At 46.7% G+C, this 15,559-nt stretch overlaps 1 protein-coding gene across 3 annotated transcripts in view; it reads right to left on the reverse strand.

Moving 5' to 3' along the window:
• kiaa0586 (KIAA0586 ortholog) overlaps positions 1-15,559 on the reverse strand; it is a 43,219-nt gene continuing 27,660 nt past the window's right edge. For all 3 annotated transcript variants that reach the window (XM_072365083.1, XM_072365084.1, XM_072365082.1), the window contains 12 exons: positions 12,760-12,878; positions 11,622-11,762; positions 10,763-10,947; positions 10,541-10,665; positions 5,652-5,848; positions 5,420-5,573; positions 5,067-5,208; positions 4,747-4,985; positions 3,888-3,940; positions 3,044-3,154; positions 2,654-2,774; positions 1-524 (listed from right to left, as the gene is read on the reverse strand). In XM_072365083.1, coding sequence (XP_072221184.1) covers positions 358-524; positions 2,654-2,774; positions 3,044-3,154; positions 3,888-3,940; positions 4,747-4,985; positions 5,067-5,208; positions 5,420-5,573; positions 5,652-5,848; positions 10,541-10,665; positions 10,763-10,947; positions 11,622-11,762; positions 12,760-12,878 — 1,754 coding nt within the window. In that variant the 3' untranslated portion in view covers positions 1-357. The remainder of the gene's footprint in view (positions 525-2,653; positions 2,775-3,043; positions 3,155-3,887; positions 3,941-4,746; positions 4,986-5,066; positions 5,209-5,419; positions 5,574-5,651; positions 5,849-10,540; positions 10,666-10,762; positions 10,948-11,621; positions 11,763-12,759; positions 12,879-15,559) is intronic.

The raw sequence follows: 15,559 nt of genomic DNA on the forward strand, positions 1-15,559 counted from the left end.
GAGACTTTTATTAATTACAAATCAAAAGCTACACTTGAAAACATCTCATTTTACACTGTAAGTGGAATAAGCTGCTGATAAACCGGAGCTGAATTTGCTCTGTGCATCCTTTTATGTCGGTTCATGAGCAACAAACTGCATAATATTCACTGGATAATATTCAGCTTGAGTGCAAATAACTGAAAGACTACAAATATCTATCAAAAGGCTTATTTTTAGTTATTTTTTTCTGAATCCAGAGTAAATCTAAGATAGCAGCTTTTAATTTCTTTGAATAATAAAAAAGTAAAACAGTTTGTTGCAAGGTTAAAAGTCACAGAAAGTCCATGGATTATGAGATAAGTCCTGCCTGTGCAATCAGAAGACATCGTTTGTGGAAGAGTCCGTGTCTGCTGCTGCTGCACTGAGTGGCTCCTCCATCTCCATCACCTCCTCCTCCTCCTCCTCCTCCTCCTGGGGTCTGATGGAGGCCGTAAGATCTTTCATCTTCCTCCTTCCTCCCGGCTCCTTCTCCTGTTGCCCAGCTTCAGACACAAACACAGTTCATCTGCATTTATCGACACCAAACTGGACCATTTAAGTGATGCTGTTCTGATGATAAAATATTTCATTCAGCTGTCAGACTTTAAGTAGCTTTGTTTCCTTCTAGATAATTAATCTAATTGTGAAGGGTAGAACCTGGGCCTTTAGCCATTTCCTAAATAACAAAATTTTACTTTATCACTTCATATTCCTCCATTAAAAACCATAAATCTACGTATTATCTCAACTATTGTCTTATCTTTTGAAGCCCACCTCCTGAGAGAGCAGAACCTCTATCTGAGGTCTATCTGAGTGTTTTAAGCCCATTTTGAGTTTGCCTCTGCTTCTCACTCACCGTGACACTGATACTGACGGAGCAACAACTTGTTCATTTGAGTTAAACCAGATTTTACTGAGAAAGTCTTCTTGGAGAAACTTCTTCCACTGGTTGTCACATCACTTCTAAAACAAACTCGCAAAAAAATCCCCTTTCATTCTCTGTCCCTTTCTGGAGGAAACACATTTGTGTAGCTCAACTTCCTTTCATAGATGCTGTTCTCTTTTTTAAGGCCAGCAAACAAGTCCCTTAATGCCATGAAGAGCTGGGGGGGGGGGGCGAGTGTCGTTCCCAAAGAAGTCTCTCCATCGTCCATAATTAGCATCTGTTCCATTCTACGATCTGAACCTGACATATCTCATCTTTTTTCTATATTCAAACTAACCTGAACATTCATTTACATCCTATAAGATGCAGTTAACCAGGTTAAAGTTTCTTTACTTGCTGCCAACCTCTTGTTCTTTCAACATTCCTTTAATTAGCATTCTGGCACATCTGGAATGTAGCTGCCGGCTGAATCATTTTTTCTGCATCTGTTCTCTGTATTGAGGTCCACCCAATCTGGAGAACAATTAACTATTTTTATCCAACTCTGATGTTAAAAAAAGGACAACATTTTAGTTGAAGAGTATGTTACATGTTTGCAGAACTCCATAATCCCCTCATTTAGATCCATGTGAGATGAGGTTTGACTTCATGTAAATGAGGTGCAGGACATCAAAATTAGTTTGTTTTGACGCTCTGAACAGATCAAATTATACATCAGATATAGATATAGCAGGCAGTTATGAATCCACATCAGATAATAATAAAATATGAACATATTATAATAATGTTTCCACACCAGCATGCAACCATAAAACGTCAAGGACCTGATGACTGTTGATCCATAGTATCTGACCTGCTGACACCTGCTGGTGAATCATGGTAACAAGAAGGAGAAAACGAAAAGATCAGTGGCCGGAAGGATCTTAGGATCCTAAAAGCAGCACCTAACTCTGGGAGAGCTCCTCCTCGAGAGGACTCCTAACTCAGTGAGACCTCAAAGAATCAGCAGAGATGTAGGCTAAATGGTGAGGGTATTACATTTGTGGTAGAATTAGTGCAGGATGCAACAAGATCCAAAAATGCAACTTTGCAATGCAGACGATTTAGGAATATCAGCAGTGTCATAAACCAAACCATCACAGCGCTCTCTGGACCACATATCATGCAACAGTTTATCCGCTTTCCTTTGGACAATCTGCAACTTCAGGATCAAAGCCAACTTTATGGCAACTGCAGCCATGCCAGGTGGGGTCGGTGCTATTATCGGGACGCATATCAAAGTAACTACACCAACAATAAAGGAAAGAAAGTCCACTCCATCATTATATGATTCACATATAATGCTGAGGCATACTTCTTCCCATGCCTCCCACTTCTGGTAACCCCAGAGCCAAATTTCCCCTCAATAATCCCTCTCCTCTCCAGCACAAACTGGGTAATAATTGGTCCTGGGACCAACTGGGCTTCAGTTGTTTCACTCATCATGAAGGAGGACTTGAACGGCTGATATTTAAAGGGTCCAATGCTGGAAATATGTGGAAGATCACACCTTTCTGGTCTTTTCCCACAAATGTCACACAACCAGGTTACCCACAGTGCAACCCTCCGAAAGGGGAAGGCTCAACTCACATTTCAACAGATCACAAAATAAAATTTCTTTGCAATTCATTTGTGATAAACTCCACATATCCATGAGCATCATCTTCACTTAAAGTTGGTCGCCAGCCTGAACAGAGACAGCTGTACCTGCAGCCTGACTGTTCTGCCCATCAGAGGAAGTCTGATTCTGCAGCGCTGGATTTGCAGCCTCACAGTCTCTGACCTCCCCCACGCTCATCTCCTCCTCCGTCTCCCTCTCCCAGGAGCCCTGCAGACACAGCAGGTCAGAGGTTACGTGTGTTTTACCTGCTTGGCTTCCCTCCTGTTCACAGCGGTAAAATACAGCGGTCCCTGAAGCCCCCTGTGTGAATGTAAAGCTATAAACAGACTATGCAAAAGTCTACTTCTTGCCAAACATCTCAACTCTTTTTTAAAATCACAAATTATTGTGAAAACAATGAAGGTGCTTTTTTTGGATAATCTTTCCAATTTTTACGGCTCCCCCTTATTTGAGCCATTTGTGCAAAAGGTACTCACATCTGGCTGTAGCCTCTTTCCTTTATGTGTGACTCCCTGATCCATCTTGGTCAGCAGGGTCAGCAGGAGGTTGTGACCTTTGACCTGTTCAACAGTCGGGGGGTCCAAGTCCTGAGGAGGGTTACGATGGGAACAAATGGAAACTTATGTTTAAATGTAATCACAGTAGCAGAGAGAAGTTTGACCACATTTTTTATGTTCTTCAACATAGAAAAGAGAAGATCATTTTTTGTTTGGTTTAGACTAAAAGGCATCATGTGACTCGCCCGGTTACCGCACCGCTTTGTCTGAGCTGAGCTCGAGCTTGAGTGGGACAATCAGAAAGTCTTCAGCAGGACAATGAGCCAAACATTCTCTAACTCAGTCTTCCTTATAAGACCAAAAGGGTGGATAATAAATAATGGACGTGACTTTTTCCTTGCTCAGATGGTGGAGATCTCTGAATAAACAGACGAGGCCCATCAGTTCCACAGTGGTGCCATGTCTCCTGTGACTGTGAAAAATCAGATTTACCACCTTCACAAGAGGAGCAAAATAAACCAGTTAGCTACCCAACTTGTGCTTTTACTGATCTCCCCTCTGGCTACTCATTCCATTTGTTCCTCACAGCACACTGAAACTAGCTGTTAAGCATATATAGAATATAAAAAACATCATATGGACGTGGAAAAAATTCATTTTGAGTTGAGGCTGACTTAACTAAATGAAAGGAAATACTATTCCTGCTGGTACCCCCACAAGGAAGAGCTGTGCAGACAGAAGAGAGTGGTGCAAGATGCTTTGACATAAGAGAAGAGCTTAGAGCTGGTGGGCAGAGCAGCCAGTGATCCCAGTGACTCCTCACCATGTCCTGCAGCTCCTGAAGTGAGCTGGAGACACTGCCAAAGGCCTCTTCTTCTGAAAGAGAACACAAGATTCAGACAGAGCGTCGTAGTGTCAGCACATTGTTGGTAAAAGTACATAATAAATGATCAAATAAAAACTCATCTGGTTTTGAGCAACTCTTAAAATGATGTGAATACAACGAAGAGCACATGAGAAATTGATTTTATTTGTTTAGCCAGGAAAATCCCACTGAGATACGGGATATCCTCCTCCAGGGAGTCCTGGAAGAGTCACTGCATCACTATTAATTAAACAAAGACTAAGCCAGAATGCATAAGCAGTGTGTGAAAAACTAAGTGAACCCTTACTGCTTCCACAGGAACTAAGAGGGTAAGAAGCAGCCAGCAGCTGCTGATCAAAGTTTAATCAGTTTAACAACTTTCCTGTTGCCATGGTAAAGGATCGTAACAGATGTGAAAAAACTGACCAGCAGAAATCCTTCCCGCACTGAGAAATGTTTCAGAAATCGTCTTTTCACGGAATAAAAGCTCAGCAGAACATCTCAAGAGGGACACAGGATGCCCAGAGCTGCTGCTGCAGGCTGCCTGGCTGCCATTAGTTTTCCACACACTGCTTCTGCATCTCGTCTTAGTTTCTGCTCACTAAATAACTGGCACAGTCTAATATGTCACATATTCATCTGTTCATTATAAGAGCTGGTAAAGAATAGAGGCTTTTTTGTAAAACCTTCAAACTAAAAGGTGGATGACTTTCATCTTCACATGACTGAATGCTGTTAGTGTTGACAGCGGAGATCTCCAGAGATAATAAGTGTCCATGCTGTTAAAAAGAAGAGGCCATGATGGCACTGATGATACCTGTCAGAGGTGCCCACTGGCTGGCACTGATGAGCAGCTCTCCCTCTGAGATGTGCTTCAGCGCTGCTTCAGTCTCTGCTGTCACTGTGCTGCTGCAGCTGGAGCTAGAGTCCTCCGTGGAGGTGGAAGGGGGTACAGGTGTGCGTTCAGCCAGAGCAGACAGGGACGCAGCAGGGGAGAGGGGGGGTGCACGAAACGGGGAGCAGGGAGTAGGCTCCTCCTCTGCTACGAACACCACCCTGCCAGAGGAGAAACAGCTTGCATTTAATGACCTATAACGTCTGAAGCACCACTAACCTGACGTGTGTGTGCCTGCATACAGCTGTTTATTGTGTGAATCCACATGTTCCTCTGGTCTCTCCTCATCTGTCAGCTCAGGGGGAGGCAGGGAGAGATCAACAGCAGATGAGCTTCCTTCAGATACATGGGGCTCCGGGGTGGTGGTGGGCGTGGTTACAGGCTCTGAGGTCACAATCACGCAGCAGGAAAAAAGAATTATGATAGTTATTATTATAATAATCAGATTGCAATTGTACTGAATGACTGCAATCCATTTTACAATCAGAGATCCAGTCGAGGCCAAATCATTGCTGCTGTTCTTTGACAGTGATATCAAGAACAGCGACAGTACCAGTGCTGCAGTCTACTGCTGCAGTCTACTGCTGCATCTGACCTGCTGCTGTGGTCGGCGGCGGCAGCTCCTTATCCAGTGGGCTGGATGGTTCTGATGGAGGGGGAGTGGTCACTGGGGGTGTCTCTCTGCTGGGCTGGGCAACACTGGGCAGCGGGGTCGGTACTGGCGTGGCGACCAGGGAAACCAGCTCTTCCTGGGGAAGAAAGAGCAGTTTATGAAACAGGCAGGTGGACTAAAAGCTTGGACCCTTTGAAGAGGTTTTTTTTCGTACCTCCTCGTGCGCTCTTGGTTCTGGGTCCGCTCGTTCCAATCTTGCTTCTTCTCCTGGATCCAGTGCATCTTTCTGACCAAGCACCTGGGCTACAGTCTCAGCCAGAGCCTCATTGACGAGTTTCCTAATTAGGTCAGAGTCCACAGGAACATTGGAGTCCACAAAGAGCTGCAGACCTCCACCTCCTGCTGCTTCCACTGCACACACACAGGTAACTGTCAGACCTCCACCTCCGGCTGCTTCCACTGCACACACACAGGTAACTGTCAGACCTCCACCTCCGGCTGCTTCCACTGCACACACACAGGTAACTGTCAGACCTCCACCTCCTGCTGCTTCCACTGCACACACACAGGTAACTGTCAGACCTCCACCTCCTGCTGCTTCCACTGCACACACACAGGTAACTGTCAGACCTCCACCTCCTGCTGCTTCCACTGCACACACACAGGTAACTGTCAGACCTCCACCTCCTGCTGCTTCCACTGCACACACACAGGTAACTGTCAGACCTCCACCTCCTGCTGCTTCCACTGCACACACACAGGTAACTGTCAGACCTCCACCTCCTGCTGCTTCCACTGCACACACACAGGTAACACACCCTGTCAGACCTCCACCTCCTGCTGCTTCCACTGCACACACACAGGTAACTGTCAGACCTCCACCTCCTGCTGCTTCCACTGCACACACACAGGTAACTGTCAGACCTCCACCTCCTGCTGCTTCCACTGCACACACACAGGTAACACACCCTGTCAGACCTCCACCTCCTGCTGCTTCCACTGCACACACACAGGTAACTGTCAGACCTCCACCTCCTGCTGCTTCCACTGCACACACACAGGTAACTGTCAGACCTCCACCTCCGGCTGCTTCCACTGCACACACACAGGTAACACACCCTGTCAGACCTCCACCTCCTGCTGCTTCCACTGCACACACACAGGTAACTGTCAGACCTCCACCTCCTGCTGCTTCCACTGCACACACACAGGTAACTGTCAGACCTCCACCTCCTGCTGCTTCCACTGCACACACACAGGTAACTGTCAGACCTCCACCTCCTGCTGCTTCCACTGCACACACACAGGTAACTGTCAGACCTCCACCTCCTGCTGCTTCCACTGCACACACACAGGTAACTGTCAGACCTCCACCTCCTGCTGCTTCCACTGCACACACACAGGTAACTGTCAGACCTCCACCTCCTGCTGCTTCCACTGCACACACACAGGTAACTGTCAGACCTCCACCTCCGGCTGCTTCCACTGCACACACACAGGTAACTGTCAGACCTCCACCTCCTGCTGCTTCCACTGCACACACACAGGTAACTGTCAGACCTCCACCTCCTGCTGCTTCCACTGCACACACACAGGTAACTGTCAGACCTCCACCTCCTGCTGCTTCCACTGCACACACACAGGTAACTGTCAGACCTCCACCTCCTGCTGCTTCCACTGCACACACACAGGTAACTGTCAGACCTCCACCTCCTGCTGCTTCCACTGCACACACACAGGTAACTGTCAGACCTCCACCTCCTGCTGCTTCCACTGCACACACACAGGTAACTGTCAGACCTCCACCTCCTGCTGCTTCCACTGCACACACACAGGTAACTGTCAGACCTCCACCTCCGGCTGCTTCCACTGCACACACACAGGTAACTGTCAGAGCTCCACCTCCTGCTGCTTCCACTGCACACACACAGGTAACTGTCAGACCTCCACCTCCTGCTGCTTCCACTGCACACACACAGGTAACTGTCAGACCTCCACCTCCTGCTGCTTCCACTGCACACACACAGGTAACTGTCAGAGCTCCACCTCCTGCTGCTTCCACTGCACACACACAGGTAACTGTCAGACCTCCACCTCCTGCTGCTTCCACTGCACACACACAGGTAACTGTCAGACCTCCACCTCCTGCTGCTTCCACTGCACACACACAGGTAACTGTCAGACCTACACCTCCTGCTGCTTCCACTGCACACACACAGGTAACTGTCAGACCTCCACCTCCAGCTGCTTCCACTGCACACACACAGGTAACTGTCAGACCTCCACCTCCTGCTGCTTCCACTGCACACACACAGGTAACTGTCAGACCTCCACCTCCTGCTGCTTCCACTGCACACACACAGGTAACTGTCAGACCTCCACCTCCTGCTGCTTCCACTGCACACACACAGGTAACTGTCAGACCTCCACCTCCTGCTGCTTCCACTGCACACACACAGGTAACTGTCAGACCTCCACCTCCTGCTGCTTCCACTGCACACACACAGGTAACTGTCAGACCTCCACCTCCTGCTGCTTCCACTGCACACACACAGGTAACTGTCAGACCTCCACCTCCTGCTGCTTCCACTGCACACACACAGGTAACTGTCAGACCTCCACCTCCTGCTGCTTCCACTGCACACACACAGGTAACTGTCAGACCTCCACCTCCTGCTGCTTCCACTGCACACACACAGGTAACTGTCAGACCTCCACCTCCTGCTGCTTCCACTGCACACACACAAGTAACTGTCAGACCTCCACCTCCTGCTGCTTCCACTGCACACACACAGGTAACACACCCTGTCAGACCTCCACCTCCTGCTGCTTCCACTGCACACACACAGGTAACTGTCAGACCTCCACCTCCTGCTGCTTCCACTGCACACACACAGGTAACACACCCTGTCAGACCTCCACCTCCTGCTGCTTCCACTGCACACACACAGGTAACTGTCAGACCTCCACCTCCTGCTGCTTCCACTGCACACACACAGGTAACTGTCAGACCTCCACCTCCTGCTGCTTCCACTGCACACACACAGGTAACACACCCTGTCAGACCTCCACCTCCTGCTGCTTCCACTGCACACACACAGGTAACTGTCAGACCTCCACCTCCTGCTGCTTCCACTGCACACACACAGGTAACTGTCAGACCTCCACCTCCTGCTGCTTCCACTGCACACACACAGGTAACTGTCAGACCTCCACCTCCTGCTGCTTCCACTGCACACACACAGGTAACTGTCAGACCTCCACCTCCTGCTGCTTCCACTGCACACACACAGGTAACTGTCAGACCTCCACCTCCTGCTGCTTCCACTGCACACACACAGGTAACACACCCTGTCAGACCTCCACCTCCTGCTGCTTCCACTGCACACACACAGGTAACTGTCAGACCTCCACCTCCTGCTGCTTCCACTGCACACACACAGGTAACTGTCAGACCTCCACCTCCTGCTGCTTCCACTGCACACACACAGGTAACTGTCAGACCTCCACCTCCTGCTGCTTCCACTGCACACACACAGGTAACTGTCAGACCTCCACCTCCTGCTGCTTCCACTGCACACACACAGGTAACACACCCTGTCAGACCTCCACCTCCTGCTGCTTCCACTGCACACACACAGGTAACTGTCAGACCTCCACCTCCTGCTGCTTCCACTGCACACACACAGGTAACTGTCAGACCTCCACCTCCTGCTGCTTCCACTGCACACACACAGGTAACTGTCAGACCTCCACCTCCTGCTGCTTCCACTGCACACACACAGGTAACTGTCAGACCTCCACCTCCGGCTGCTTCCACTGCACACACACAGGTAACTGTCAGACCTACACCTCCTGCTGCTTCCACTGCACACACACAGGTAACTGTCAGAGCTCCACCTCCTGCTGCTTCCACTGCACACACACAGGTAACTGTCAGACCTCCACCTCCTGCTGCTTCCACTGCACACACACAGGTAACTGTCAGACCTCCACCTCCTGCTGCTTCCACTGCACACACACAGGTAACTGTCAGAGCTCCACCTCCTGCTGCTTCCACTGCACACACACAGGTAACTGTCAGACCTCCACCTCCTGCTGCTTCCACTGCACACACACAGGTAACTGTCAGACCTACACTGCTTTCCCATGAAACACAGGCAACAGAACATGTTAGTATCATCTGTGAAGGACCGCCCTGGTGAGGAAACTCACAAGATGACGTTGTTAAATAACTAACAGCCCTGTCCAAAGTTTAGTTTATGGTTTTACCTGCAGTATCCTTATTAATTTTCCTAACAACTTTGTCCAACAGGGCCTGAAAACTGTGCACGGGGGAGCCTGACAGTCCCGGATGAAAGACCTCCAGCTGACAAAAAGAGCCGGGACCTGCTGGACTGCATGAGGGGGGGGACGAGATCCACGAACGGTGATAATTAACAACTTACCACAATGTCTGATTCCTGAGGTAGGACAAAGATTTCTACTCATTTTCTCCTACTGCAACCGAGAAGGGCAAGAAAAGGTCAAGGACCTTGTAGTTCATAGAAACACAGACACAAGCACAGAAGAGATGACTGACTGACAACTTAACGGGGAGGACGCAGACTGACACCTGACCCTCCACCTTACCCAGACCGAGTCAAACACCACCAGTCTACCCTGACTTAAGACAATTGGCACAGACTCCCACTCCCACAGCCATCTGGTCGTACAGTCTCTGATTTATGAGAATAAATATGAGTACAGGAGGGTGTGAGCCCCCTGTGACAACAATTTGTTTCACTTAAGCCTTCGACTCTCCTTTTCTAAATAACCAAGCTTACTAATATGACACGTGTGATAGAGCCTCTGTGCAACAGCTCGATAGGATTTGTATTAGATGAGTCATTAAAGCACTTTCTGTAGAATATATATTGAACAGCTGTACTTTCTGTGATGCAGACCCACATCACAGCTGACTGTGAATGGGACTGGATTCTCATTGCAGCGCAGCTGTCTTCTCCTAAGTCCTTAGAATTTTCTAACATAGTAAAATAAAAATGTGACAGTAGCAAAATAGAGACAAGTGGCAAAGGACAGAGGTCAGCCTGTCCCTCCTACCAATGTCAGAGGTGAGGCTCTGCTCCTCCAGCTCTGAATGGCCGGACTGATCATTCTGGGCAGGGTCAGAGATAGGCGGGCGGTAGATGTCTGCGATCATCCTGGACAGTAGCTGCTGACTCAGCCTGAATAAAAGACATGAAGAGCAGAGGACAGCAAAGCCACAGTGAGCTTTCAGCATAATCAGAATTCAGTTCTGTCCACTTCAGACTGGTTTCTCACCATTCCACCAGCCGGTTCTCCAGGACGTCCTGCTGCGGGCTGATGCTCGGGACTGGAGTCTTATTCTGTGCAGGGTGGGAGGAGAGGGCTTCGGGTGGGAAGGCTGGACCATGGTACAGGACTGGAGTAGAAGATGGATGCCCATGTAACACCAGTGCCCCATTCCCCAACTCATTTTCCTCCTCCTGAAAGGAATTCAGATGGCAGGATAGTTACCATTTACAATTGTTTTGTCTCTGATTATGACCAGTTATCCTGAATTATGCCACCTCATGTAGATTCATATTCTGCATGTGTTCACAGTCCATCTGTAGGGCAAAACCTACATTCAAACATCTAGTATCTGAGATATTTGCAATCCCAATGAATCAACTCCCTCTGACTATTTAAATGTTCACGTTGATCCAGCTAGAAAAAATAGGTCAGACACATGCAGCTCTGAAGCGACAGATACCTGCAGGAAGGTACAGGGAGAGAAAATGCACAAACAGAAGTTAGTCACATGCAATAAATAACGTATGGGAAAAGATGAGAGCAGAGGGGAGCTGGTCAGAGCATCTCAGGAGCTCCTCCAGAAGTCTGGGTCTATAGCTGCATCGCTAATGGATGGTTTGTGTCTGTAGAGCCTAAACCGCTGAATTAATTAAGCTGTTATTAACAGCAATCCTTCATTTTAATTTCTATTCATGCATTCTTTTTGCAATCGTGTAAATTTTAATTTATGTTGGCTTCAACTTCTAAAGTTGTTAATGATTAACTCTGGGTCTGTTTGGTGGCCTTCCTCTCTTTCAGTGTTCTTCAGTTTGTGTCCAGCAGGAGGAGCTGCCGATTCAATGCAGAGGGAGAACAAGTTGGTTACCTGGACGATGTCAGTGACATTCAGGGAGTCAGTTCCAGGGTAAAGGCTCTCTTCTTCACCCTCCTTATCTTTCTCGCAGTCATTCTCCAAGATGACCAAAATGGGTGAAGATGGAGCTTCGTTGTTTGCATCCAGCCGACTCTGTGGGCAGAAGAACTCCCATCAGAGCTTCAAAGTCCTAAAAACAGTTGTGTCTTTTCACAGAGACTCATTTAACTGGAACAGGATAGAGACTGAGAGAATTAGAGCCATTAATCATGTTTAACAGACTGCAAAAGTTCACTAATATCAGAACTGGATAAATAAAGCACTTTTTATTTGAACAAGAAATCATAAAACAGAAAAACAAGCAATAATAAAACTGTCCAGATAAGTTTGTGTGAAATTAAGAAAAAATCATGACCAGCAGAGTTGAGTCTTTGATGAAAATGGAGGATTTCTGATTTATAACAAGTTTGCTTAAACTTCTACAAAACACAGACAAGAAAAATCTGAGGGCTCTGAATTTTTCTGAAGTGACTGTTTTGTCATCTGCGTCGTCACAGTGAGTGGGAATGTGACTGGGATGGGCTGGCTCTGGCTTTCTGTGTGAGATGTCTGCTGTCTGAGGCTCGGATAGGAGTGGAAGGGCTCGGGTCTTACTGTCAAAAAGGAGAAATCTAACCGTTTAGCTCACATGACTAAACGTCTTGAGAAATCTTAAGTATCGGCACCTTAAGAAGATATTTATCAAAAACGACCAGGTATAACTATATCATCATCTGACAGTAAAGACTGCACTGAATGAGTAACAGGTTGTATATAGCTAATAACTCTACTTGAATGATGACAAGCCATTAGTGGATGATCAGCGTTGGCTTCCACAAACAGTGGCAGCAGCCGTGGAAAGGCTGTAGCAGCAGCTTACAGGCTTTGACAGCTGCTCTGGCAGCTGCTCTGGCAGCCCCTGGCACCCAGTGGCAGCTGCCTCTGCAAGCTGTGGCAGCTCAGGCTGCCACCGAAGGGGCCATTGTTAGTTGCCACTGCCACGATTTGAGCCTGCTGTCTCTCCAAGATGTAAGGGCTTGGGAGAAAAACTTGAAGCTAAGTTAATCGGCTGAAGCCTGAAATGATCACACATATTCATGAGCCAGCTTACCTGTTCTTCAGGTGCTTTGGTGTCCATGGTAACCACTGTGGTTGGGAGGGGAGCAGTGAGTCCTGATGCCACTTCCTGAGTTCGCTCACATTTAGAGGAAGAGTCCATCCTGGGACGACCTGCAGGACAGGACTCATTTCAATACATCATGAACAGTATTTATTTAGTTAAACCAACAGTTTGAGCCAATATCTTCATTTATGTTTCAATTGACTTATTTTTGTTACTATTTACTTTAAGCTATTAATTGATTATCATCATTATTATCTTTTTCTTGACATTCAATCTTATAACCCTCAAATCAAATTGATACAACTAAGTAATAACAATAACAAGAAGACATCTGTTTGTTCGTTATTTCTGAGATGATATTTGTGAGGTCAGACTGATCTATTTTACACACACACACCAGCTCACAACAACAGTCCCATGCTGAAGGGTACTACACACAGCTTCAGCGCTCCACTGTGTTGCAGTCTGTGAATAGAGGGATGAAGAGTTTTCAGCTGAAGTGGTTCTGATTCCTGACAAACACATTCTCCATCAGCTTCTGGAAGTCGTGGCTTGTCCTTGCTTTCTGCAGCCACGGCCACAGGAGCTTAAGTCCAACAATCTCCAAGAGTGTGGCAGATCTTCTGGCCTTGTTCTCATGTGTTTGTAGCAGCAGGATCAAAGCAGCTGGGAGCAGTAAATGACATTCCTCATCATTCTGAACCTCTCTTTGTGATTTTAAAGCTCTGATCTGCTTTTAAATGAGCTGACTGATGTAGGGCTCCTAATTATCAAAAGGATCTCTTTCATCTGTAGTCAGATGTGGACTGTGTTGTAGTCATAAAAATCTTTACATATCAAACAATCTGCTGCTCTAAACTAAACCTGTGAGAATCCATCGAGTTACTGAGACAGACTAACGCTGCTGTATGACTGTGTCTCGGTTTAGGCATTTACAACAGCAATACAACACTTCCTTCTCCATTGTATAAAGTTCCCCCATAGACGAGTCATACATTCAAGAAGTCTGCTGATTCAGTTGATGAAAACATTACAAAAACAAAGATCATTTTTCTTAATTGAACTGGGCCTGATAACTGAAGGCTCTGCCTCCCATTCTGCTTTTAGGGGCCTGATAACTGAAGGCTCTGCCTCCCATTCTGCTTTTAGGGGCCTGATAACTGAAGGCTCTGCCTCCCATTCTGCTTTTAGGGGCCTGATAACTGAAGGCTCTGCCTCCCATTCTGCTTTTAGGGGCCTGATAACTGAAGGCTCTGCCTCCCGTTCTGCTTTTAGAAACTCTGGGAACAACAAGGAAACCTGCAGCCTGAGAGCAAAGTGCTCTGTTGGGGAAATATCCAACTGTGAGATCTTTAAGATGTGATGGAGCTCGGTCATTCAGAACTTTATATGTGAGGAGAAGAATCTTAAATTCTATTCTGAATCTAACAGGGAGCCAATGAAGAGAAGCTAAAACTGGAAAAACATGATCTCTGCTGTTAGTTCTCATCAGAACTCTGGCTGCAGCATTTTGGATCAGCTGGAGGCTTTTCAGAGAATATGTGGGACAGCCCAATAATAAGGAATTACAGTAGTCCAATCTTGAAGTAACAAATGCATGAACTAGTTTCTCTGCATCACCCTGAGACAGGATGTTCCTGATTTTAGCAATATTACGAAGGTGAAAGAAGGCAGTCCTAGAAACCAGTTTTATATGTGCGTCAAATGATAAATTCTGGTCAAAAATAACTCCAAGGTTCCTCACTGTAGAACTAGAAGCCAAGGAAATACCATCTAGAGTAACTATATAACTAGACAATTTCTCCCTGAAGTGCTCAGGTCCAAAGAGAACAACTTCAGTTTTGTCTGAATTTAGAAGCAGACAGTTCTGAGTCATCCAGGTCTTTATGTCTTTAAGACAGGCTTGTAGTCTGACCAACCTGTAGGTTTCATCTGGTTTCATAGATAAGTACAGCTGAGTATCATCAGCATAACAATGGATATTTATGCCATGCTGTCTAATAATGTTACCTAATGGAAGCATGTATAAAGTAAAAAGAATCGGTCCAAGCACAGAACCCTGAGGAACTCCATGACTTACTCTGGTGTGTGAGGAAGATTCTTCATTTACAAGAACAAACTGGAATCTATCAGATAAATATGACTTAAACCAGCCTAATGCAGTTCCTTTAATCCCAATAACATGTTCAAGTCTCTGTAACAGAATGCTGTGATCGATTGTATCAAATGCAGCACTGAGATCCAACAGGACAAGCACAGAAACAAGTCCGCTATCAGAGGCTAAGAGGAGATCATTGGTAACTTTCACCAGTGCTGTTTCTGTGCTATGATGCACTCTGAATCCTGACTGAAACTCTTCAAACAGATGAGTTTTAACTGAGTTTTAACTCTTCCCCTGAAAGTGTCCTTGGGCAAGACACTGAACCCCACGTTGCCTTCCTATGTGTGCATTGGTGTACGAATGTGTGTGAATGCGTAGAAGAAAACATTGTGTAGGCTGTAAGAGAGTATGAGTGAAAAATGAGGGCTATATCTCAACAAAGAATGAGGGAAGCCCTCATCCTCTCCCCTTTTAATCTATTTATGTGGCTATTTCATATGCAGTTTTGTATTCTGAATGCACCTACATGCTGGGCCATTCAAAGCAGTAAATGGGCACAAAATCGTATTTAAAGGACAGCCCGATGGTGCCAGTCAGAAATAAGGAAGGCATGAGTGCAGCCAAGAAGAGAGGGCTACACAGGACTGAACAGATGAAGTCATCAGACATCACTGATCTTCTTCAACG

This window comes from Leuresthes tenuis, unplaced genomic scaffold (genome assembly GCF_036924035.1).
Source record: "Leuresthes tenuis unplaced genomic scaffold, fLeuTen1.0.hap1 SCAF_15, whole genome shotgun sequence".
NCBI classification, from domain to species: Eukaryota; Metazoa; Chordata; class Actinopteri; order Atheriniformes; family Atherinopsidae; genus Leuresthes; species Leuresthes tenuis.